General features: G+C 44.3%; 1 protein-coding gene and 1 long non-coding RNA gene across 2 annotated transcripts; both read right to left on the minus strand.

The window, feature by feature from the left end:
• Nucleotides 1-811: 811 nt before the first annotated feature.
• On the minus strand, nt 812-2,159 carry LOC308145611. The gene is made up of 2 exons (XR_013937081.1): nt 2,002-2,159; nt 812-1,516 (listed from the first exon to the last, which is right to left on the minus strand). It is a non-coding gene; the product is annotated as an uncharacterized lncRNA (long non-coding RNA).
• Nucleotides 2,160-4,618: 2,459 nt separating this feature from the next.
• Nucleotides 4,619-25,620, minus strand: LOC308145398 (histone acetyltransferase p300-like). The gene is made up of 30 exons (XM_080516818.1): nt 25,537-25,620; nt 24,720-25,050; nt 24,200-24,319; nt 22,749-22,988; nt 22,427-22,532; nt 22,140-22,265; nt 21,866-21,983; nt 21,508-21,649; nt 21,106-21,180; nt 20,868-20,953; nt 20,614-20,766; nt 19,666-20,157; nt 16,943-17,351; nt 16,728-16,846; nt 16,535-16,598; nt 16,099-16,274; nt 14,905-14,993; nt 14,007-14,087; nt 13,053-13,118; nt 12,647-12,703; nt 12,467-12,544; nt 12,311-12,378; nt 12,012-12,162; nt 11,667-11,813; nt 11,439-11,552; nt 10,962-11,127; nt 10,610-10,777; nt 10,280-10,441; nt 9,828-10,109; nt 4,619-9,717 (listed from the first exon to the last, which is right to left on the minus strand). The coding sequence occupies exons 1-30, from the start codon at nt 25,603-25,605 to the stop codon at nt 6,466-6,468; spliced, it is 7,707 nt and encodes a 2,568-aa protein (XP_080372944.1). The 5' UTR covers nt 25,606-25,620; the 3' UTR covers nt 4,619-6,465.
• Nucleotides 25,621-25,753: the final 133 nt, after the last annotated feature.

Raw genomic sequence — 25,753 nt, forward strand, 5'->3', positions numbered from 1 at the left:
AGGCAGAAAAGATTACCAGGTAATTTCGAGAATGTTCACAAAATTTAATAAAATAAAACTTATCACAGCTCCCCTATGGCCGACCCTTGAGAGAGTGTGGAAACTTCCAGGCAGACCATTTTCATGTGATCTTCGATCCCCCAAATATACAACCTTCCTGGAGAGTTGTGGTGGACGAAATTAAATTAATAATAATAATAGCTTCCATTCACTCAACGCTGGAGGAAATTGGCAGTTGAGGTGGAATAGGCGACCCTGTACTGTCAAATGATATAATTAAAAACAGATATAATGCCTAATGTATAGCTGCATTATGTTTACCTGTGTGCTGGAGGCTGTTTTAAGTGGAGAGAATAAACATGGACAGAAATTCCGCTTCTCTTGACTCCTCGACATGTACAAATTTTACACCCTGATCTTTTTTCATTTGAACAAGGTTTCTTGTCGTCATATCAGCTGCTTTAAAATGGTTTTTTCGCACATTTTTGCTTTCTTGCACACTCCTAAAGCCCTCCTCGGTCAATAGTATATTGTTAATATGTTTCATAGTAGAGTGTTTATCTTTTTCTGTATAAAAGTCAAGTCAAGTCAGTTTTATTTATGGAGGACTTTACAGTAAAACTGTAAGATACAGTAAAATAAACAATATAATTGACAAAAATAAAAGCAAGAGAAGAGTCTCAAACATGGTTAAAAGCCAGGGAATAAAAATGAGTCTTAAGATTGATTTTAAAAGTAGACAGTGAAGGGGATTGTCTGATGGTCAGTGGGAGCTCATTCCACAACAGAGGGGCTGCAACAGAAACAGCTGTAAGCTGTATTTTTCTTTTTATTCCAACATCCACGACTCCACAAACAAACCACAGCAAAATATTAAAATGCATTCCCAAGAAATGGAATTCAAATAAAAGCTTGCAAACCGAGCACATTGTTTAGGCTTCTTCAGTTGTACCAATTGTGTGTGTGGCATAAAATAACAGCAATGACACACATCATCCATGTAAGTCAACATAAGGATTAAGGACATGAATGAATGAACAAACTGTGATGGGACTAAATCAGAACTTGGCCGCCATGTTACCCTCTGTTGAGAGTCTTCTTCCCTCTTTGTCTTTGAGCTTGCTGCAGCCTGCGCAGCAACTGCTGCTGGCGAAGCTTGTGCTTGATGTTTCGACAGAACGGTATCGGACAAATGTTCTCCCGACAGTGTTTTGCATGGTAGCAGCACAGGGCAATGAGCTGCTTGCAGACGGGGCAGCCTCCGTTTGTTTTCCTCTTGCACCCTTTTGTGTGCAGAACGACACGTTTCATCTTCTGACAGGACGGCAGAGAGCAGTCGGCGTTTCCACACTGACAGGCATGGGCAAGGGACTGGATGCATTGCTGGATGCTGAGACGGCGAGCATCTCTCAATGCCTGAGCGGCAGCCTGGTTGCTGTTCTCATTATTTGGTGGGAGGCCTGGGTTTTCCATCTTGACCTCGTGGCCTTCAACGTAATATGTGATGGATGGAATCCTGCAACAAAGGAGTGCAGGACAGTCTTGGTTAATAATGAATCAAAATCTGCAGGTTTTACAGTGTCATTAAGAAGTACTCAAATCTCAAAAGTGTTTTTGGGTTGTTACTCCTGCTCCTCTGTTTTGACAATAACTGAAAAAGAGCCTCCTTCCTTCAACACACAGCTCTGAGACAGTGAAGAGAAGGAGCTTCAGCGTATTTGAAACTACAGCAGCATGAAAACAAACAGTGGACTTCACACTGATGAAGGCTGAAAGAAGAGCAGAGGGGAAACTTACTGTAAACTCAGAAGTCAAAGTCACAAGTGAGTCAGAACATATCAACTATGATCAATCTTTTAAACCATCGACATTTTGCATTAAATTGTCAGAATCTGTGAGTAAAACTTCTTTCACAGTTGCTACAGTTCTTTGATGAGTCACTTTCGTTTCTCTTCCAGACAAGTTGAAACATGTTTTGAAGGACTATCTCTGGTCACTTACCTTCGAAGTCTGACTTCTTCAAATCCGTGTTAGTTCACTTCAATGGATCAACTTCAGACAAGAAGAAAAATAATGACCAAAACCAAAGGCTGTGTAAAGTTTTCCTCCTCTTTTATCGAACAGGACTCTCTCGAAAGTTCACAAACACTTCCTCCACTTTCGTGAGTGCAGAATGAGTCAAGTTCCAGAGAACTGGGAGGAGCCAGTTTTTTCACTGGTGATGTTCCGGTATGACCAAATCGTTCAAAACCTGTGAGTCACTTTCCTGAACTGAGTTCAGGCAGATTTATCTATACCTCAATATTTATTTTTTCTGAGGTGACACTGTGAGATTTTCTCATTTATTCAGACTGCAGGGCAGGACCAATTTACTCTTGACTGTTAAGTACACTCGGTGAGTTGATAATTAACTGGGAGAGATCCCACTTTTCAGTGAGAAAATTATTTAAGTGGGAGCCAACATTACATTAATGATTTAATCCTTAAAAAACCCTTAGCTTGATACTGGTACAAACAGCAGCAGTATGTGAGTGTAGAGGTGCCACTGAGATGGATTGTATTGATTCAACATTAGCTCTTTTATCTGCATTTTCTTTAAATTCCCACATCCATGAAAACACCAACGTAACTCAAGACAACTCGCCAAAGTGAAGACTGTCTCTCAGTACGGCAGCAGTGTTGGTGGATGTTAAATAACTCCAATCACGCATAAACAAGTTATTCTAATTTAATTTTTGCTGGTACTCAGAAATAAAACTGCTATTTCAATGAATGCTGATAGTAAAATGTTGCCCTGCAAACTGTATCAAGGTCAAACTGTATTAGTTTGACCTTGATACAGTTTAAAGTTGTATTTCGATGTGATTATTCTTTTTTGTCGATGTTTTGTTTATGTTTTGTTCTTCTACACTAGTGTGGAATGTACTTTTTGTTGCTCTGAGTTTGGGGGTGGGCACTCATAAGCTTCTTGCTTCAGCCCACTCCTTTTGAGCAGAATGTATACTGCTCAAGTAAACAAATTATTTTTTAATTATTTTTTTTTAAAGACAAAGCTGGCGCCGGCACAGAGTGCAGTGGCTTTATAAGTGTTATCACGCACTTTTTCCTCCCAGATGTTAACGTCTTCTCATTCCTTCCTGTATTTCTGCAGCCTTTTTTTTTTTTTTTTTTCGGAGGCGCATGGCTGGTGCTACTTTGTATGCTCGTTTGTTGTCTTCCGGTATCTTGTTCGCGAGCGACTGTACCTCAACCAATGAGATAAGCGGGATTCTGTGTTGTCAAACTCGTGTTGAGTATGGTGTCAGCTCATTGGTCACAGAGCAGGAGAGGCAGCGGAATAATTTTAAGGTACATTTTGATATAAAAGCGCCATGTTTGTCATAAATTCGACATTTTAAAGACTATTTTTTATTCTCACGGTACTACGGGGACAAAGTGCGTCCCTTTTCAGCTCAATACGGGACGCGTACTTTTGTTTACAAATACGGGCGCTTTAGGCCGCGCCCATCTGAACCACTCTGTGGTGGTGGATTCAGCCAATCAGGGCTTCGGGACGGCACAGTCTAATTTACATTCGCCATGTAGAAAGAAACGGAAATCAACAAACAACCACAGTTTGACTGGGAACGTCGGTGCCGTATGAGACCGACAGAGGCTACTTCACTACAGCGACAAGTTGGCAAAAAACATACTCGATATTGATTTATGTGTTTGATACCTGGGTGGTGGCAGGTGCAGGAGATGTTTGTGCACGTGCAAGTACTGCGTCCACTAGCTGCGTGCCCTGAGCGTTCACGTTGAACAATGACTTGCTGGGTCCAACAAACAAGTCCCCGCTCCAGCGCCACCTTGTGTCTCTGTGGACGCCACTGGCACCAGGGTTAGATTTAATTGCCCTGTAGTTTAACAAATATGGAATTGTTTTCTTTGTTAAATTTGTGAAATAAGAATCAACGCTCCAGTATTTTTTCCAATGGTACAAACATACTTTATTGTACAATTAATTTATTGGCAAAAACCAATCAGACCACCAGAATAACTTAAAAAAACAAAGAAACTAATGAAAATGGAGCAACAATTATTTTTGCTTTCTCTCAGCAAGCACCGAAATTGTTAACAAGAGGAACAAAAAAAAAAAAAAAAAAGTGGTCAAAGATTCCATTTGAATACTAAACAAATATTTAAATAGTCTTATTTCCAGTCTCTTTTCAGGAAAAGAAATGATTAAAACAAAACCATTTGTTCAGTTGCCATCAGTTTGTACAGTGATTCTGTATGTTTACAACTATATTCATGTACATGAAACACTTCTTCAAAAAGCATGGTAGGATATACTCCACAGCCTCCTCGGGGGCAAACTGAATGACTGTCTGCAGTGTCTTTTTGCATCACCATAACATCTTTAATACAAAACAAAACATGTTTTTATCTAATAATTCCTGTAGCTTCAAGTTTTATTTCCAAAAAATAAAATTAAATAATATATCTATATATAAAAGACAGTTTTTCCTCGTGGTTTTTCTTCTTATAAAATAAGTCTCAAGATATATTGCCACCTGGTTCTGATGCGACCCCACCCCCCCCACCCCCACCCCAAAAACCCAGTGAGCCCGACCTTTTGAGAAAAATAGTGAGCATGTGAATCATACTGCGTCTTTGTTCCTCTCCGTAAAAAGCTTAATGACCAAATTATTCGAAGTCTTTCAGATCACACGTCCGTCTCCGTCCTCCTGCGGGTTTCTAAAAGTCCCAAGATTGTTCGGGTGTGTGACTTGTTGCATTGAGCCCCCTTTACTCCCTAAAACCTTGTCCAAAAATACACAGAAAAAAAGGCGCATTGGTGCTTGTGACCTACTACACCCCATACTGTACATAATAAAAAAGAAAAGAAAATCTCAATACTGTACAGTAGCTCAGGAGCACTTCTGTAGGTTTTTTTTTTTTCTTTTTGTTTTTTTTTTTTCTTTTTATACACATACAGCAAATATCCAATCAAATGTGGGGAAACAAGCAGCAGAAAATAGTCTCTGCTCATAGGGTTTTTAAGTATGTACACTTTTTCTTTTAAAACATCTTTCACATACATCACATTAAAAAAAAAAAAAAAAAAGAGAGAAAAAAACGGTATCCAAGTCCATTATTTCTTACTTTGTACAGTACTAACATTGAATTAAACCTTGTGGCTGAGAGGCAGTCGTGAGGATGAGGAACAAAGGTTGAACCGTCGTGGGTGGAGAATACAGGCAGGATTGTTGTTTTGTTTTTTTAACCCCCTGCCGTGATAAAAGACGTCTCACAGTTCCAGAAAAAAAATGGTTGCAATATATGTACAAGCACAACTTTTTTCTTTTTCGCTTTAAAATAATAAAAAAAAACAAAAAAACGTCAGCCAGCTCAAAACGAGTGCAACTCCCACCCACAGCTGGGCCACAACAGTTCATCCCTCCACGTGTACGCAGGAGGGGAAGGGGGAGGGGGGGTGAGGAAAGTGTGCACATTCATGGGAAGAAAAAACAAAAAACAAAAATAAAAAAAAACCAAACCAAAACCTGGAGACAAGAGGGCGGCGAGGCGGCGAGTTTTCTCCTCGCTCTGCAGACGTGTCCCAAGTTTTGCAGGGAAATCAGACCAAGTCCTCAGTGGGCGATGCCTCCCCCCCTTATTGTCAACACTGTTGAGATTTCATTAAAAGCGATAAACCCTGACTGGAAGGAACAAAGAAAAAAACTTAAATTTATAAAAAAAAAAGAAAAAAGAAAAAAGAAAAGCTCAAACTGCATTAACACTCTCCCACCAGCATGAAAACGCCTTTGTATGCTGGGTTGTTGCAGTCAGTGTAAAAAAAAATTACATTTCTGTAACGGAAGATATGTTGATGATGCTTGTGTTACGATTCATACAGGGAGAATAATAATAATATAGAAATAAAATAAACGTACTCTCTGTAGAATAGATACAATCATGACTGGGTATTTAAAGAGGAAACCAAAACGATATATATATTTATATATATATATATATATAAAAAAAAAGGTACATCGTGTCAACTTACTTTTCATTTTTAGCCACTGTTGAAATCTTAAAAATATTCATAAAAAGGCAAAAATTCTCAGTCCCCAAAAATATTGTGTCATATACTTAAGGAAGAAATATCTTCAACCTGAAACACTGCCCTTTCACCTTTTTTTGTACATAATTGGCAAAAATATATAGATATATATTAACAGCAATAACTTACCATTGTTTTTAATTTATTCATTTCTTGACTTCTAAGATTGATGTTGCATCTCCCATAGGAAGGAAGCTTCAGTTCATATTTGTACATCACAAAAATATTTAAATAGAAAATAAAAACTTCTAAAACCCCAAAAGCCACAGTCTGGTCTGGACCTCCCTTCCATGGCAGTTTGTCATTTGGAGCGACAGCTCAGAGCATCGGGACAGGAGGACTGTGTGGAGTCAAGGCTACATGAGGTTGTGGTTAATGTTCGTTCCCAGCTCCTGGCTGTTGCTGCCGCTGCCGTTATTGTTCCCGCCCAGTAAGTCCGACGGCGCCCCCTGTCCGCTGTGCATCCCCGACAGCCCGCTCAGCTGGGACATGATGGAGTTCTGATCCGAGCTGAACTGGCTGGGGTCTACGGGGTTGCCGGGCGGCTGCTGGGGCTGCGGAGGCTGCGGTGGAGCCATACTGGGGTGGTGCTGACTCAGGTGGCCCGGGTGCGGCGAGCCCGTCTGGGTCTGTGGGGAGATGCGATGAGGCGACGGCTGCGGCTGGGGTTGCGAGGAGGGCTGCATGCGGGGGGACGGGCTGGAGTGAGGAGGCTGTGACTGCGGCCTCGGCGATGGCTGTGGCGACCTGACCTGACTGCTGAGTGACCCCGCGGGACCGAGACCTTGTCCCTGGAGGTGTGGGGACTGGGCCATCTGCTGCTGGGGACTCATGGGACTGCTATGCTGAGCTGGAGAGCCCCCTCCCAGATGTTGCTGCTGCAGGAGCCTCTGGTGGATGTTCTGGTGAAGCAAACCTTGGGTGGTTTGAGACAACGGGGGCCCACTGCCTCCCCCGCCTTGAGGTGGCTGACCCGGCCCGGCTCCACCCTGACTGGGCTGGCCAGAACCCCCACCTGGCCCGATGTCTCCACCTTGAAGACCCCCCATTGGATTTTGCTGCTGCTGCTGCTGTTGTTGTTGCTGCTGCTGCTGCTGCTGTTGTTGTTGTTGCTGCTGCTGCATCTGCATCTGATGCTGGAGCCTCTGCTGGAGCGCAGCAGCGACTTGTGACATGGAGTTGGGGTATCCTTGCTGCTGGCCGTGTTGTCCTGGCCCTCCCTGTGGTCCTCCTTGCGGTTGCTGCTGGGGAACCCCTACACCTCCGCCACCAGGCTGTGGTTGGGAGGAGGGAGGAAGTCCGGGCTGTCCCTGGCCGGGCTGCATGAAGGTCTGTTGGCCTTGCTGCTGGAGACCCTGAGGCTGTTGGAACTGCCCGTGGTTTCCCATTTGTTGTTGTTGTTGTTGTTGTTGTTGTTGCTGTTGTTGTTGTTGCTGTTGTTGTTGCTGCTGCTGCTGTTGTTGTTGGAGGTGCCGTCTCATTAACAGCTCTCTGAATTGTGGATTCATATTGGCCATGTTTCCTTGTTGCCCTGGTTGCATTGCCCCCTGTTGTTGTTGTTGTTGTTGCTGCTGCTGCTGCTGCAATGCGGCCATTTGCTGTTGCTGTAGATTACCGGGCAGCATGGGGCGCTGCTGCTGCTGCTGCTGTTGTTGTTGTTGTTGCTGCTGCTGCTGCTGCTGTAGCTGCTGAAGCTGAGCCATGGTGGGCATATTTCCTCCAGCGGACCCCCCTTGAGCGATATTCATCCCTGGCTGACCCGCCTGGTTTACAACCTGCTGCTGCCCATCCATATTAGCAAGCTGGTTGGGTCCAGGCCCAGCCACACCGGGGACTCCTCCAGCTGCACCTTGAAACCTCACACCCGCAGGAGCGCCTTGTGGAGGCCCCCCGACTCCTCCAGGACCACCCTGACCACCTTGATACCGAGCTGCTCTTTGCCGAATGAACGCGGCCATCAGGGGCGGGTTGGAACGGAGGATGTTAAGCACTTGCTGCTGCTGCAACGGAGAGCTCGGGGAGCGTAGAGTTCTTAGGAGCTCTTGCAGTGCCGCTTGAGGCAGGTTTCCCGCTCCAGCTGCAGCGGCAAGTGATGCAGTTGCCCCAGCAGCCCCTCCTGCTATACCCGTAACCTGCATTAACCCTCGGGTTCCAGGCTGGGACTGCTGCTGATTTATCATTTGCTGCTGCTGTTGGGACACTGCTGGTTGCTGAGGAGCTGCCATGTGACCCATCATACCTGGTCTCTGTTGTGGGTTCATGGGCGGCCCTCCGGGACCCCACTGCTGGTTTGTAGGCGGAAGTTGGCCACCGCCTCCCTGTTGAACCTGCTGAAGCTGCTGCTGAACTTGAGGTGGCAACTGTGACTGAGGGCCACCTTGTTGCATCCCAGCAAGCATCCCCTGCTGCTGTGGGTCTAACATAGTCCTTCCAACAACCCCCTGAGCCTGCGGGGGCATGCTCTGGGGCCCCAAGTGGGGCATTCCCATCTGGGCCTGGTTGTTCTGGTGGTGCGGGTGTGGAGGTATCATGCCTCCCTGTCCCAAGCCTCGTATCTGGGCCTGGGCCTGCGCTTGAGCCATCTGTCTCTGGGTCTCTGCCAATCGCTGGATTTTGAGGGCGGTCTCTACAGCAGCAAGAGGAGGCCCCTGCTGCTGGCCTTGTACAGGCATGGGCCCCTGGCCCGGATTCGACTGCTGCTGTGGTGGGGTGGCCGGACCCAATCCAGGTTTTCCCATGGACTGGTGGAGAGGAGAAGCACCCGGTGGTCTGGGGTTGTAAGGAGGCAACCCGCCAGGATGCTGCTGCTGGACATTGGGGGGTTGCTGCTGGAGCGGAGGCACCATCTGCTGCTGAGAAGAGTTCATCATTCCACCTCCACCCACCGGTGGAAACTGATGGAGATGGTGTTGCGGGGGAATGGCACCACCTTGCTGTTGGATCTGCTGCTGTTGGCCTGGAGTTCCGATTCCCCCCATCCCACCCATCCCAACTCCCTGCTGCTGCGGAAGTGCTGCCATGTTTCCCTGGGTAGGCGTCTGTGGGGTAGGAGGCTGGGTGCCAGCAGATGTGGGGGTACCGGGACCAGTACCTCCATTGTTGGCTCCAGGAGAGGGCAGACCGTTGCCCCCAGGTGGTCCTCCGGTGGGCTGACCCACTCTCTGCATGCTGGCCATCCTCCTCCTCAGCATCTGAGCTTGCTGCAGCCTGTGCTGCAGCTGCTGCTGGCGAAGCTTGTGCTTGATGTTGAGACAGAACGGGACCGGACACTTGTTCTCCTGACAGTGCTTCGCATGGTAGCAGCACAGGGCAATGAGCTGCTTGCAGATGGGGCAGCCCCCGTTTGTTTTCCTCTTGCACCCTTTTGTGTGCTGAACGACACGTTTCATCTTCTGACAGGACGGCAGAGAGCAGTTGGCGTTTCGGCACTGGCACGCATGGACGAGGGACTGGATGCAACGCTGGATGCTGAGACGGCGAGAGTCTCCAGGGCTCTGAGTGGTGGCGGCCGCCTGGTTGCTGCTCTCGTCATCCAAGCCCAGGCCTAACTTCTCCATCTTGTGCTCGTGACCCTTAGTGTTGTAACATGTGATGCAGAGGTCGTAATCCTGCAAGACATTCACGCATGACGGTTAGAAATGTCATATTCACCAAGAACAAAAATCCAACTAAAAATAAAATCTGAATCATCAAGATTGATGCCATTTCCCCAGCTCACCTCACACACAGTACAATGGAAGCGAGTCTCCACGTGATGCTTGCATTCATTGCAAGTGTAAACAAAGCGGTCCTGGCTCTGGTTATGCAACTCCACCAACATGCACATGGAACTCCACATGGACCTCCTTAGTGAGCTGAACTCCAGGTGCTTGTCCCGGGCCAGAGTCAAGAAAGCGTCCCGGCCATCCATGAGGTCACATGCCATGAGAGGATCTGGGTCTGCTATAGGGGGCAAGGCATTTGCCATGGGGCCCGCGATCAGCCGGATCACAAAGAAAACCTGGAGCAATCAAAGAAGACACACAGCCATAAGCAATCTTAAAAACAGGCACCTGTAAGACAAGCAGTGTGTTTGTGGTTAATGGAATTTTGTCAATGATTTATTTTACCTTGTGAAAAAAACGGAATCATATTGCACATGCACACCTTGTCATCATCTGAAAGTCTTACCTCTTTATGTTTTTCCATGGTGGCGTAGAGTTTCTGTGAAAGGTCATTGGAGACGTTTGGCATCCCAGGCTTCTTCTTATTGGCTCGGCTCAGGCTGCTCTTGTTCTTGCTTGTCTTTTTGTTGTTCTTCTTTTTTGCATTTTTGCTGTCACCTTTTGTATCCTGGAAAAGAAACCCAGAGGTTAAGAAAAAAATTTTGATTGCGCAATCGACAAGCTCAAGTGCTGACACACCAACGTAAAAGGCCTCCTTCACTGTGCTGACCTTTTGTACCCTTCCCATCTTTCTGTCACACAAAAAGACTCAAGGACCATAGAAAGTTATTCTTACATCAATACTCTCATTGGAAGTGCTGTTCTCCTCCCGTTTCCTCTCCTCCTCCTCTTGCTCCAGCTCTTTGATACTCTCCTCCAGCACATTGGGCCAAAAGTCACCCTCAAAGTAAGGCAGTTCCTTGGCACTGGTCAAACGATCCTCTGTGGCCTGCTTGAAGATGTCCTTTAAGGATGAACAGATAATCGAAGTTAGTGTTTTGCAGAGATAAGGGCTCAGTCAATCCTTACCGATACTCTGGTATCAACTTTTAGTTTGGGGGGGTAAAGATCAACTCACTCATGAATTCTTCGATCTTGAAAATACCAACATTCCTGAACAAAAGTGAAGTCCTATATTGCTTCTCTACCTTGTAGTCATGGACGATCCGCTCTGCCACAGCTTTGTCGAGCATCTTCTTGTACCACTCCTGAAGGCGTTTGGGCTTCGGGATCTTCTGATCCGCGGGGTGACAGTGGAAGATGTAGTCATCCCCCTCACTGGGTGGACAGGCCCAGATGTGGCCAGTGGTGTACCTAAGAAGGACAAACACCACCCAATGACAATGGCCACAATGCATCAACAAACCAAGCTGTATGTTTTTCCAAGTAAAAGCTACACATTGATGAAATAGGGATGCAGCGATACCATGTTTTTCAGGACAAGTCTAAATACAAGTACTCACACCTTTAGCTACTTGCTGAGACGGTGCACCGATACAAGCGCTTAATAAATGCCATTAAGATTAATATTAAAGAATTTTCATCAGGTATCTTGTATGAGAACGCTGTGGGTTCTCGGTATCGGTGCATCTCTACTTGTAAAACACTCTTACAATAGAACTCACCCCAACTTCTTGACATACTCCAAGTAGCCAATGAGGATTTCATGGTAGACCGCAGTTCTTAGAGTGCGAGGACGAAAGAAGTGTACACTGTCCAGGTAGGAGATGTATACTCGCCTGTGTGAGTGTCAAATTAAATCAATTCAATTAAACAAATGAAAACGTATTTAAAGTTTGAATTAAAAGCAAACGTGTTTGATGAAAATATTTATAATATGGAGACAACTTCACCTCTGATTGGGCTGGGGGCAGTCGGAACCGTACTCCTGAACATGCATACCGAAGAAACAGACATCTGCTCCGTCAATGTCCTCAAAAGCAAAAAGGGCTTTCGTCCTGTACGGGAAAGACTCGGACATCTCTCCGCTGTCCACAAATCTGGAGAGAAAATGATCGGAACACACAAATAAGAGTGCTGAAAGTTTCGACGACAGTGTTCCATGTGAAAAAGAAAACGCCTGTGTCACCCTTAAGCTGGGAAGGTTTTTGCAGTGAGAGCCATTGAACTCATTCAGACACAAACATAAGAAGAAAACTCCAAGACTATCCAAATCCCGAAACGTCCTATTTTGGTACCTGGACTTCATGCCTGGCTTGACCTCCACCACTTTGTCAGAAACATGCACCACACGAATGAAGACTTCTCCAGCCTCCGGGTTGCTTTGGCGTTTCAAGAAGTCGTTCACCCTCGTCTCGAGAAAGCAACCCAATTTTGTCTGGGGTAGCCCTGTAAAAACACGCAGGGGGGAAAAAAAAAAAGCAATGAAAACTACTACGGGGCCAATATAATAGTGGCAGGAAGCGGGAAACCCGAGATGACATGACAAATAAATTAATTTCACAAAATGTAACTTTTCGAATTCGGAGACACTCACTTTTCGCACAATACTTATTTTCTTTTCTCGTCTTGTTTGTCTTCTTTAAGCAACCATCACATACGAAACTGAAAAGGAAAAAAAGCCGATAGTTATTTGAAGTAGGTCACAGAAATTCAAACCTTCAGAACCATTAGAAAGAACCAAGGGACTCACCCTGAAGGCCAGATTGTGTCGTTGTGCAAGACACAAATCTGATGCATCCTGCGTCCACAGTCCAAACATTCAACAAGTCTGAAAACAAAGAGAGAGGAGAGGACGTATATATTACGAATCAAACTTGGGCTTCATTTTATTGTAACCGACGCTCAGACATTTCAGGAGCAGCTGACTTACAGTTCAGCGTCCAGTGTGTCATTCTTCTTCTTCTCAAACTGATCCTTGTTAATCGCTCTGAAAAGTGAAAAAGATTGAGTGTGACAATATTCAGACGACAATGCTTGAGAGACAGAACAATTCTAACAGCGTTATTATTTGAAACCTGACAATAGTCTAAATAAGTAATGTCAAAGTAAAAACAGTTGTATTGCTTCTGTCCATCAATTCATAATACAGTATTATGTACTAACAGGTTATATTGTGCGCTCCAATAATAACGACTATCTGTGGGGGGAAACCTCTTGATCATCAATTCAGCTGTAAACGGACTGAAATCCCCTCAATTGATAAAGACAAGATTTTCACAGACATATAATAGGGTTCACTTGCTGCTATTCATTTTAATGTAGTAAGTCATTGACACCTTGAGAAGAGTTTTATGGCATCAACTTGTAGTGCTCTCCAGGTGCTGCCAAATGTGCAGGTTTGGCTGTGTAGGAAAGGCAGAATACAGGCTACATCACACTATGAATATCTTAACAGCTCAGTGTATACGTCACTCATCAGGGCTGTCAATGGCCTCTAAAGCATTTTCCCCCATACACTAAAAGAAAAAAAACAACAACAAAAAAAAGCCCACTACACTTAATCTCTGTGGTGTTTTGGTGTCGTAAGGACAATTTAAGCAGCAGCAATGAGTGGAGGTCATCACTGATTTGGAAGGCTCGAGTGCAAAGTATGACTTAGCTGCACTACAAGTACATAGAACAAAAAAGAAAATGGACTGAAGATTTGTTGGGAATTGTTGCTTCAGTCTCTGAAAAGCAGAAATCTGACAGCAGCCGCTGAATTTAAGAGTACAGCAACATCTTAAATGACTACTGGCCATCTATGTTTCAAGAAAAGGTATTCCTGAATCAGTAAACAAATAATCCAGGAAGAATAGCTCTCCCTATAGATTTTCATTGATAATCAGAAGATTTGAAAAAAATGGTGAAAATTCAATCATCCACAGGATCAAGGTTTCTCAAGAGAAACAAGAGAATTTAGACAATAACAATTTTCATTTGGAATGGACAGTGGTTCAAAGCTTGGAGTTAAAAAAAAAAAAAAGCCCAACTTTTAAGCATGACAAAATATATTAAAACAATGAGCCTATGAGAAAATGAATCCATTATTGAGATAACCAGAGAGAAAACTGCATTGGGAACCCCGATTTTAATGTAAACCCACATAATTAAAAAGCATGCAGTCCAAGTTAGTGATTTAATGCTTAAACTGTAACTGAATAATGTTTATGAAAAAGGAAAACAATTTTTTTAAAAAACAATAAAAACGACGTGTTGACATTTTAGAGTGAGTGGGGGCGGATACTCACGTCTGTGGCTGAGTGGGATCGTCGCCCAGTGAAACCGACTCTCCTTGGATCTCGTTGAAACACTTCTCGCAGAAGTGGTACCTGTCAGCAAGAAGCCCACATTTTGGTGAACTACACCATTCCCCACAGCACAGTCAAACCACAGACAGGGGGGGCAGCGTGTTCGGAGTTGTATGATTGGTCAAGGCCAAAGCGGAAGCCAGTGTTGATATCGCAGCCAACGGGGAACGGAGGACAGACGAGTCATGAGGACCGGGTATAAAGACGAGACAAGACGCAGCAGAGTGTCGAGGCAAAGCACAGATTGGACGGGAGAGGATGAGCAACGACAACGATCAACGACGTCACAGCAAACGGAGCAAGAGCAGAATCAACGGGAGCTAAATGGCAGCAGGAAGCCATTGCGCAGTGCAAACACTGAACACATGAACAAAAAAGGGACACGCAACTGCTCAGCAGTTCGTACGAGCAGTTCATTTTAAAGCCCGTCCTTTCACATCCCTACAGGGCTTCCATGAGTGTTTATAAAGCATCAAAGGCATGTAGAATGAAGATTTGGACTACAATACTGAAAGTCACATTTGAGTTTGCCCACTTGTGTGCTGTTCCTAACAATCTGTGCATCAGCTACAATTTAAAGATGTGATTCAAGGAAAAACTTGGAGAAGAATGTGAGAAGAGGACTGAGTGTTAAAATGCCTGTGCATTAAGTACCACATGGAGGTATATTTAAAAAAAAGGGGAACATGAAGTGAAGTGTTTAGGAAAGAAACATCATTCCAACATTAATGAAACAATCAATGTCTACCTCAAAACCTCGAAATAAAACTAAAGTAATTGAACACACTGGGAGCCCGTTTACTTAGTTAGATTGTCCCATCACCAACTCCCTCCATACCTGTTCTGGTAGCTGAAGTAAGCAGCGTCTCGAGGAATAGTGCACAACTGCTTTCCGTAGCAGCACAGTGTCTGAGGAGAAAACTCCAGCTGGTGGGCAGAAGGAGAGAAAAGGAAACGAATATATCGATTTATTGAGCATTGCGTATCGGCGCCAGTGCCTCCTGCTGGACAGAGAACACTGTAAAGTTCAAACAAAAGCCAGGTGTGAAGAAACGTTTGGGCCACACTGACAGATGCAAATGTGACAACAGCCATAACAGCAAAAAAAACAAAACATAAAACACCCTAAATAAAAGTTGATAAAGGCGGCGACTTGCAGATTTTGAGTTGTGTGACACTGACATTCCATTAGAAAAGAACAAAAGAAAAGTCTTGAGATCTCCAAGAACCTGACCAGTGCAAAATTAAATTCAGCTTAATGCATATCTCCAGGCCCACTTTGATTTGTCTCATTGTCAGGAGACAACCAGACAGCCAGCTTTTCATTATAAAGGCCCAACCACTTTTGTTATTTGCCTGCAAAACCAAAAATAGCAGAGTCTAATGAGGGCTGAAATGTGATACAACGGTGGCATGCCCAAAGCCAAATTTAGCTATGAACCCACTTCACTGCTTCCATTTTCAGATGTGAATGAGCAGAGTTAATTTCTCCCGCTGAAACTTATTCAAAACATTCAAGACCAAATTTGTGGAATGGCCATGTCTTTCGTAGACACATCAAAAACTGTGATAGCTTCACACAGTAGACTGTTTACCTCATGATAGGCGTCACAATTGTAGCAGATATCAAAAAAGAGCTATGCTAGGTTTAAACTTTTAAAGACCAAAAAGCCAAAAATGTAAAAAAAAAAAAGAAAAAAAAAAGACAAAAAATATACAATTCTTGTATGTGCGTGTGGTTTCATTACAAATCACAAAACAGCAACTAACGGGCTGACATTCCAACTATATCATTTTCAGCATTTTCAAAATGTGGCCATGTAAATCCAAAACTTTTCTAAAACCAAAAAGCAAAAACGATTCACTTGAAATCTTGTTTCATGAATGCGAAAGAAAGTCTGCTTTTAACCAAAAATTCCAATCTGAGCTCATCATCCCTGCAGGACCATTTTAGTATCAATATAAATATGTGAGAAATGCTCGATTTCCATTTCCATATATCCATTCAAACGGTTCAGCGACTCCGTCTCACCTTCCTCCCACAGCAGTAGCCGAGGCTCTGCATCACGGGGTCGATCTCCTGCTCGAAAACCTCGGCCAGTTTAGAGCAATACTTGTACACGCGTGACGTCTTCCGATTGTACAGCCATGCATTGTTGAACATCAGCCAGATGTCATCCACGTACTGCCACGGATCTTGGTATTGACCTACAATTAGAACACAAACCGCCAGTCAGTGATAAGTTTGCAAACAGGAGATGATTTGAGTATTGGTGTTTTGTTTTTGTTTTTTCTCCTTAAGAAAGAGGTATTCCTTCAAAAGTCAGCTCAGATCAACAACTGTGACTTTCTAACTTTTGAGTCCTTCAAATGCACACAGATATAATCCAAACTCGCTCAAAGCTTAACACAATGTCATTTACTCAACATGTTTGTTGTGATAGGTCAGGTTACAAAATTCTACAAACCCGTGTCGAGCTTCCGTTTGATCGTTGATAAGTCCATCGGATTCTTCACAATGTCAAAGTAGTCCTGGAACATCAAAAGGTGCAAGTTTTATGAGTTCATGACAGCAAGTAAATCATGACTTGCCGCTCCAGGAAAGAAACTGGACACTGAAAACTATTCAATTGTGAGAATGTGGTTTACGTGGATACATACGGGTATGCAGAGCATCTGTGGGTCAACAGGCATCCTGAAGGGGAGCGACTCGGGGTCTTGTCTGTAGAGAGACTCCAGTGTGGGCATCAGGGCCTGGCGAAGCTCCTCTGGCTTGAAGACTAGAGATTTGAGTTGGAATAAAATAGGTTAGCGATAAATTTTCTTTCAACGGGAAGTCATATTAAACGGCGTGTGAAAACATAAGCTCATCTTACTCTTCTTCTTCGCTGGAGCCTGAGGTACAGCAGCCTCCGAGTTCTCCTCCTCCTCTTTCACCTCCTTCTTCACTTCTGGTTTCCTGTCTTCCGATTTCACCCCCAGTGTTGGCGTCATCGTCGACGTGTCCATGGGAACTCCTTTACCTCCCTCTCCCGAACACTCTTCCTTTTTCACTTCAGATTTGATGGGCTTTTCCTCCATTTTCAGGTTGCTGAGCTTCCCTCCTTTGGAGCAGCTGCCCGGGTCGCTCTCGTCCTCCTCGTCCTGCTGCTTGACCTCCATCTTTGGGTCAAGGTTCGAGACGGAGGTTTCCGACTGCGGCTGCTGAGAAGAAGTGTCCAAACTGTTGACGGAGGCCGGTGTCAGGGCCTGGTTCTCCGCGGGGAATGAACCCTTCTGCGATAACTGCAAGAAAAGAAAAAGATACAAAACTCAGTGGTGTCGAAATATCAAATGTCACAGGGGAAAATAAAAGGGGTTAAACAATGAACCGGAAATTTTTTTTATTAAGGATGTTGAAGGGATCCTCAACAATCACAAAGTGTAATCATAAAAGATCATCTTAATCTCAACACCTTTTATGGGCTGCAGTTACTCCAGATACACCTTAGCGAAGCACAAGCGTTTCAATTTCAAAATGAAACTTAAAAATCAAGTTTCAAATTGCTTGTCTGAGTGTTTTCCTGGAACATAAATATCCAGGCAAACAGTGACAGATTGTAATTATGAAGAATGACTCTCAATCGCACTTCTGATAGGATGGAGACAATGACGTGTCGGGCAGGTGGATAAAAGCAACTTGCAGTAGATTTCCAAATCAACAGAATAAAGACAACTGGTTTTCAAACTAGAAACATTCAAGTACGATTCTGCAACAACTAATCCGGCATCGGTGTATTTATATATGTGGGCAAACACACTCGAAAGGTGTTTAAAACTATGAATGAACTCTCTCCATAATATATCTGCCGTCTGGACATCTGAGGCTCTGAGTGCTTGCGAGAAAGTTTGAAAACAGTAACTATAGTGACAAAAGTCACCTAATTGGAAATACGGCTCGTCATACTGTGGCTTATGGTGTTTATCTTAGGCAAGTATTTAAAAAAAGTAATATAAAATGTAGCACTTTTATAACCGTCTGCTCCTTACAGGGGATTTCTTTATCAATGTGATTTGCTCAGTTCTGCTCTTCTGAGGACTCGGTTGACGCTGCTCATGCACAATGCACATAATCTCAGGCAAAGCGCTCATTAAAACACCAACACCTTGCTCGCCTTCTGATGGCTGGCTGACTGTTGAGAACATGTCTGATTTTATATGCTGCAAGGCCTAAACTATAAATAGTAATATCACTGACAATCAAGTCAATTCATTCGAGGCAGGGGAAAAAAAAAAAATCACGATCTTGATTAAAAATGAATAAACTGTGGAGACAATTCATCAGTGGTCACCTCTCAAAATGAGACATTTCTTGCAGTTTCACAGCCTGGAAATAAACAGGATTCAACAATGGAAGAAAAACAAACAATTCCACTGACTTCTCACCATATCCAGCTTAGTAAAGCCATAAACTAACTCAATTGTTGGCAGCCGAGATAATAGTAAAGTAAAAGGAAATGTTCATTCGGGGGTCAAGATTCAACCGATGACTACAACTGAAATAAGATTAAGAGTTAAATAGTCACCTGAAGTAAAGCAAAAACAAATAAATGAGAGGGAGTGCCTCCAATAAAAAAGCAGGCACTCACGTGAGACGTGTTGTAAACTAAAGTACATTCATTACAGCAGTAACAGAAATACGTTCGCGAGCTGAGGGGCAAACAAGGCCTTTCTCTATTACAGAATAACCATAAAGGCACAAACATGCTCTAAATTCATCCTGCAGCAAGCACAAACTGGAAATATAAATATTTAGCAATTTTTTACTCTTGACTTATTCAGAATACAAGAGAAATCAGATTTCTGGCCTCTGACATGGGGAGACATGGACGCAGGGAAATGACAAATCTTCCACATCCAGATCACCTGCCTTTATTCATTTATTTAGTTTGATGATCACATGAGTTTAATTTATAATTTGAAAGAACACAAGCCAAGACAATATATTGCACAACGAAAATATCCCAATTGTGACAATTATTTTTTATCTGGATCATCGTCAAAATTAAATGGGTTCTTCCCTTCATCAAAATGCACCTATGTAACAATTTTTATAAAGCTCATTGGTATTTGAGATATCTTATTCAGACAGACAAGCAGACGTGGATGATTTTATAACCGCCTTGGTGGATATAGTGTCACATACATTTCAGACAGCCACACTTTTTTGTCTTTTTTGAATTTGAATCAGTTTTGAAGGCATATTTTAATGTTCTTTAATAAAATGCTAATAAGAAACTATCATTTTCATGAGGAGGATTATTGACAAAAATGAACAGAGACCTTCTCTCAACATGATGGCTCAGTAACAACCCTGTAAAGAAGCTTCTGCTCTATGTTTGGAATAATCTACCTGTCACAAGTCTCAAAGGACCAGTACTGACACAACGGCGAAGCAGTCACCCAATATTAATATGACGTAAATATCCATGGGAGTGTTTTATAAGCATTGTCACTTTGTGGTGCCGACTGAAGACTTACTGCTGCAGGATCAATGGGAGTCCATTTTGATTTAATACGAGCACAATCAAGAGAAAACGTGACAGTAAATCACACTGACCGGAGTCCGTGGCAGCTGAGCGCCATGCGGCGTCGAGCTGGAAGAGAGTCCGGGGTGAGATGGAGTCGTTGAACCGGACGGGCCCATGGACTGTGGCTGAAGGGGCTTGTTGGATCCGGGGCCCTGGCCGAGCTGGTTCTGCTGCAGGGCCGGCGGCGGCGCCAGCTGCGGTGCGTTTGGGGTGTGCGGTTGCGGCGTTTGGGACCCGGCTAGTCTGGGGGGTGTTTGGTGGGGAGTGGGGGATCTGCTATGGGCTGGGGAGGGCGAGCTGCCACGCATGGCGCCCAAGTGGGCAATGGAGTTGGGCTGCTGGTTCGTGTTCGAAGGAGTCACGGGGGGAGCGGGTGCTCCGACGGCAGAATTGGGGCCTCCGCCACCTACGCTCTGCGGGCCCATCGCCCCCACTGCGGTGACCCCGCTGGGACCACCGGCAGAGCCTGGCTGTGCGAGAGGACTGGCGACCGAAAGAGAGGGAGGGGTGCCCATCTGCGTCTGAGAATAGAGAAGAATCAAGAGCATAATAAGACGGCTGACAGGAACAAGGTGAACAAAATCTTGCATGAACATTAAATGTATTGAAAAAGATCAGAGTCAAGTTTCTCTATTCTCCCTCCAAATAACGAAAGTTAATAACTTGTACTTCAGAACCGTTCTCAAGATGCCCATTTAACTTGGTAACTAAACTGCTGACATTTAGGCCTTTTGAGTATGTTTCTGGTTGTACTGACTGATATGACCTGAATACTTTTTTTCTGTCACTTAGTAGAGATTCTGAGTACCACCAAGAGTTCATCACTTCCAGGCAAACTGTACCTGAACACCACCTGTGCAGACCCCGATGAAGGATTTGCTGCCATCATGCTCATAGTGTTTTTTTTGGGTTGAAAATAGTACACGACGGGTCCAGCAAACACAAAACCTTTTACAAGATATCCACCGAGACCTTACCTGTGCCATTCCTCCCTGGGGTCCAGGTTGGGACATTCCAGGCTGGGCTGCTCCAACTGCTGGCCCTGAACCAGGAAACTGTCCCTGGGACAGATACTGGTTCTGCAGCTGGTTAACATTGGGCTGCCCCACTCGAGGTCCAACCATCCCCATCTAGACATATAAATAAAAGAGCATTTTCAGGAAATTCCATTGAAGTATTTGTGATTTTGCTGCATTGAATGTATATGGTTCATGTTGTGTGCAGGACTGACCTGATTGCCAGATGCCCCCATTGGAAGGGGAGGAGTGGACCTCTGTCCCATCGACTGCATCCCCATCTGATTGAACTGATTCATACCTGTGGGGACAGAGAGCCACTGAGCACAGGATACTTTTTGAGCAAATGCTATGACATAAGAACTTTGTTACTCAACAGCTATCACAAATGTTGCGTAGCAGGCTAATCATTTAATGCATCGAGTCCCCCCCCCCCCCCCGACGTTTCCTCACCTGGCCCTTGCATCCTATTCATGATCTGATTTGGTCCCGTCGGTCGCACCATTGATGGATCAGGGAGAGGACCGTCTGTTAAAACAGGAGAAGACTATCGTTTGTACCGTCATTTCACTCTACACTGTGCAATACGCTCAAAATATTACAATAATGATGCATGTATTAAGGTGTAACAATAAATGAATTGCACTAGGCAGGTGACATGAAACAATTTAATTATTCATGCCATAACTGTATGTTAACTCACTGAAACATCAGCTCATTGACGTTCACATGAGCTATATGTGTGGGGTATTCAGGGGTTTTTGCCAACCATAAGCAGCCAAAAGCTCATGAGTTGTGGGTTCATGATTGAAACGTCAGCTTTTTTAAGTTTATGTGCGCTATATGTGTATTTACTTGGAGGTAGTCCAGTGGGTGGCTGACCGATGCCAGCCGGCCCAAGACCCAGACCTTGCTTCTGAAGCCGAGTCCTCCTCTTCTCCTCCAATTCCTTCTGGATCTTGTAGATCTTTTCCGCCAGTAAGTGATAGTACTCAGCCTGCCAAAAAAGAAGGTCGGGAAATAAGAAAGCAGTACAACTACAAAATCCCATCAAAACACGTTTTCTACTAATTGTTCTGATTTTTTTTTTTTAAACTACTTTGTTTCCCAGTCTATACAACCCGTATAAACTTAGTAATATGAGTAATTTTTACAACGGAAAAGAGAGAAAATGTTTAGATTCATGCAAAGAACAACTTGAGAAACAACTTACTCGACTGTTGGCCGACTCGTACATGTCTCCCTCAACTTTTCGAGCATAGGCAACAAGGTTTTCCATTCGCCGGTCCTTGAGAGCAGCAGGGTCAGGCGTTGGAAAGATGGCCTGGACTCTGTAGACGAAAAGGGAAAAAGGAGAGCAAAAAGATGAAGAAGACGACGACGTACGAAACTGTTAACGCAGGTCTCAAACTGATATGGGAAAAATAGCTTAACAAAATTAAGAAGTAAGAATTGAGCGGTTGCGAGTCAGTCCATGTTTTACTTACAGCTTGTGGACTAAGTGATTTCGGAGGTCCTGCGTGATGTCCTCATGCCAGCTTTTTCTCATGCTTGTAGCGGAGGGAGGGGCTGCCGTGGGCATGGACCCAACCCCACTGGCATCATTCATCAGACTGTCAAGAGACAAGGACAGCATCATGTTAATGTCTTTTGAAAAATAAGTGTGTATAACAGATATATCTGGTAAAACCCAGCTGAGGGAGCCGTGACTGATTATTTTTCCATCAAGGAAATAAGACAAATGGCGTCTCGAGGCGTCCGTGCTCTTTCTTACCCTTGACTGTTCACATTGAGATGCATCATTGTGTCCTGCAGCAGACTGGATTGTTGACTTTGAGGGGGAGCGCCCACGCCTCCATTGACTCCCATAGCATTCACACCTACAGATTGACATCACAGACTAACTGAAAACATTCCGTTTTTTCCCCTCAAAAATCTCAAAGGGTTACATGACATAAAAAAAAAACTGACAATCGATATGTTGATCAGAATGACTCTCTATTAGGCTTTTAAAGGGCATGTTTAAATGGCCTAATTATCCATATTAGTCGTTTTTGAGTTCTGTGAAAGACAGGGATTCGCATCAGTGAACTTACCCATTGGATTCAGAGGCCTCATGCCAGCCTGGCCGGAAAGACCTTGGTTCGGCATGTTCGTCTGGGGGGTCTGAGGCTGGATCTGGTTGCCCTGATAGGTGAGGCCCAGCGCGGCATACGCTCTCTCTATAGAGCTGGGGTCGATCTGGTTTGGCGGGTTGAGGTTGGGGGCACTTTGTTGGCCGCCAGGAACTGCCCCGAGAGAGCTGCCCAGTCCTGCTGCAGCCCCACCAAGCAGAGCTACGAGGATATAAGATGAAATGACAATGTTAATTGAATGAATCCTTTCAATGTTGAAATCTTAAAAAATCTACAGAAACTCGTTTAATTAAACTGGTCTGCAACCAGTGCCTCCAGAGCCACATGTGGTTTTTTTTAGTTCCTCTACATTTGCTCTCTGAAAATTATATGTAGAACTAGTTCCATCCTATTATCTTTTAATACAAAATATATTGCAAACTTCTCATATTTTCATATAGTCTGTCCAGGTTAAAATGGTTAAAAGAAGAAGCTAAAAGTGCCATTTTCACTGCTGAAATTGCCAAACAAACTGAAAAACTTGCGATTGGGATTGGCTTAAAAAAAAAGAAAAAACAGTTCCAAATGTTTGAAACTGTCAAGAATGGAGTAAAAACAGGCGAAACAGTTGAAATGGCTATTATGACAAGAAAAAAAATTATCCAAGGTCAAACTGGCTAAAACAAAAACTAGCGCGATCAGTTAAAATTGGCTAAAAAGGTTCAAACTGCTAAAAAAATTGCTACTGAAGCTAAAATAGCAACTTTAATCCTAAATTGTAGTCATGAAATGTAATCAATGTAAGTTTAGCAAAACTATATGAATGACATTATGAGTGGTGGGAAAAGTTGCAGACCCCTGAATTAAACACTTAAACATAAAGCTCAGCTGAAACTCAAAGACAACATTTCAGACATTCAAAATTATTGATTAGAAGCTAAAAGTTGGAAAATAATATGAGAGTATTAACATCGTAACGCTTCCATTTGGGGAAAACCTCATTAATATTCTAATCGTTATGATCTACAGCAGTGGTGGTTTTTTTATGTTTATCATTCAATGTTGAACGATATTTCTATGTCTGCCCTCTCTTAACCTACCTAGTTAGCTGCATTAAATAGAACATTGAAGAAAAAAAAAAAGTGTTTTCATTGGAAGTTTTTCTAAAAGCGGCGGCACTCGAGCAGTAAAGCCACAACAGGTGAGTGTGTGGGTACGAGGGGAAGCTGTCATTCATTCATTTAGCTCATGATGTTTTCCAGAATGGCCGACAACATTTTAAAAATGGCCAAGCTGTGAAAGAAGTGACTATCTTTAAAAAAAAAAATACAACTTGTTTCAAAACAGGTGGGACTCCCCTGATTTACAGCGTCGTGTAAATAAAGAGAAATGAAGAGGTATATTGTTGTTGTTTTTTTTGGTCAGATACAGACACTCACACTGCGGGTTCCTCTTGTCCCCGGCATTCTTCAGTGGTAGGCAGACCGGGCAGTCGTGTCGAGTGCAGTTCTTCCAGTGGGAGATGATCTGCCTCGATGATGCACAGTGCGCAACTGCGGACGGCAAAGAGGGTAGGGAAAAAAACGGGGAAACGCATAAGGAAACGGAGAAAGCGGTGGCAAGGACAAAGTATGGAAATTAGAGATTGCTCAATATGTGGAAGTAAATGTTTGTATCTTGGTGTACATTCACGATGAAACGATGTTAAGAAAAGCCCAGCCATCACCGTCTCCTGCAACTCATTCGAGCGCTTCTGAGACATTTCACATCAAGGACGGTCCAAACCTTTCTCATATTCACAGTTTTCTAATATCAACATTTCAATTTTGAATCCATTTTACCCACTTTACTTTAAAATGATTAAAAACTTATTTTTTTCTTTGTACCATAGAACTGGCAAAGTTCATCTATCCTTGGAGCCCAGGTGAAGCCTCGGCTCGGCACTCTACTCACCCTGACAGGACTTGCCGGCCTGGCAGTGAGTCATGTGGTTGAGGACATTCTTCATGGTGCGGCAGTGAGGAAGATTGCACTGCCGCACTTCGCCGTTGGCCTGCTCCCGCCGCTGGCACTTGTGCGCGTGGAGCAGGAGCACCAGTTGCTGCTGGATCAGTTTGCGCTTCTCGGGGTCCGCCGTGGGCGGCGCCCCGGCTGCGGCCGAAGCGGCAGAGACCTGGGCGCCGGGCCCCACCAGGCCTGCCGGCGCGCCGGCCACCATCCCTGGAGCGCCACCCACGGGCGCGCCTGCGGGACCGCCCACACCTGCCGGCGACTGCTGGGCGCCCTGCAAGTAAAGTGGAAGGGAGAGTGAGGAGAGTAGGATGGAGAAGACAAGAAACTACTCACGGGAGTTGAGGCGGGCGAGGAGGTTGCGGGCAGTCATGTTGAATTAAAACAAGAAGTGTCGTTTCTCCCCGCTTGTTAAATCGAGGAAATGTGAACATGTGGTTCGGTGGAACCTGGGAATATACACTCACCGAAACTTGTAGAGAACAATATGAAATAGGAAACCGCTCCACAATGAATTAAGCCCTTTCAAAAAGATTTTGTTGAATTAACCTCATCATTACTACAGGTGTAGTGATATTTAACTGGACTGCATTATACTGAGATGCTACCGCTTCTCTGCCTCACTGGCAGGTCTCTACTCCTCCCAGAGGTCACCACAGTGGGCCTTGTGGTCAGTTTCACGACACTCGCTCTTCCTGACATGCAACATGCAAAGATGTTCCGAGTTTCGCATTTCCACAGAGAGTCCATAATCTTTTACCATTGCACCCATTCCTGGCATGGGTGGGTTCTTCTTGTCCACGCTGAACTGGGCCAGGCTGTTGGCCATGGGACCTTTGTTCTGGAGCTGAGGGCCCAGCCCTGCCCCTCCCAGACCTTGAGTCCCCTGACCTCCATATGGACTCCCGAAAGGGCCTCCAGGGTTCGTCATCATCCCCATCTAACGGAGGAAAGTGACAATTATTAAGACGTTTGTG

Source organism: Blennius ocellaris (genome assembly GCF_963422515.1).
Source record: "Blennius ocellaris genome assembly, chromosome: 21".
Lineage (NCBI taxonomy): Eukaryota > Metazoa > Chordata > Actinopteri > Blenniiformes > Blenniidae > Blennius > Blennius ocellaris.

Bases quoted from the DNA above. Each gene is read 5' to 3' on its own strand.
- LOC308145398 (XM_080516818.1), bottom strand. From the start codon at position 25,605: ATGGCCAACAGCCTGGCCCAGTTCAGCGTGGACAAGAAGAACCCACCC. The intron at 21,984-22,139 runs GTAAGTAAAACA...TTTCGTCTACAG, and splicing joins AATCACTTAGTCCACAAGCT to AGTCCAGGCCATCTTTCCAA. The intron at 14,088-14,904 runs GTATGGAGGGAG...TCTTGCTGACAG, and splicing joins TACTTCAGCTACCAGAACAG to GTACCACTTCTGCGAGAAGT.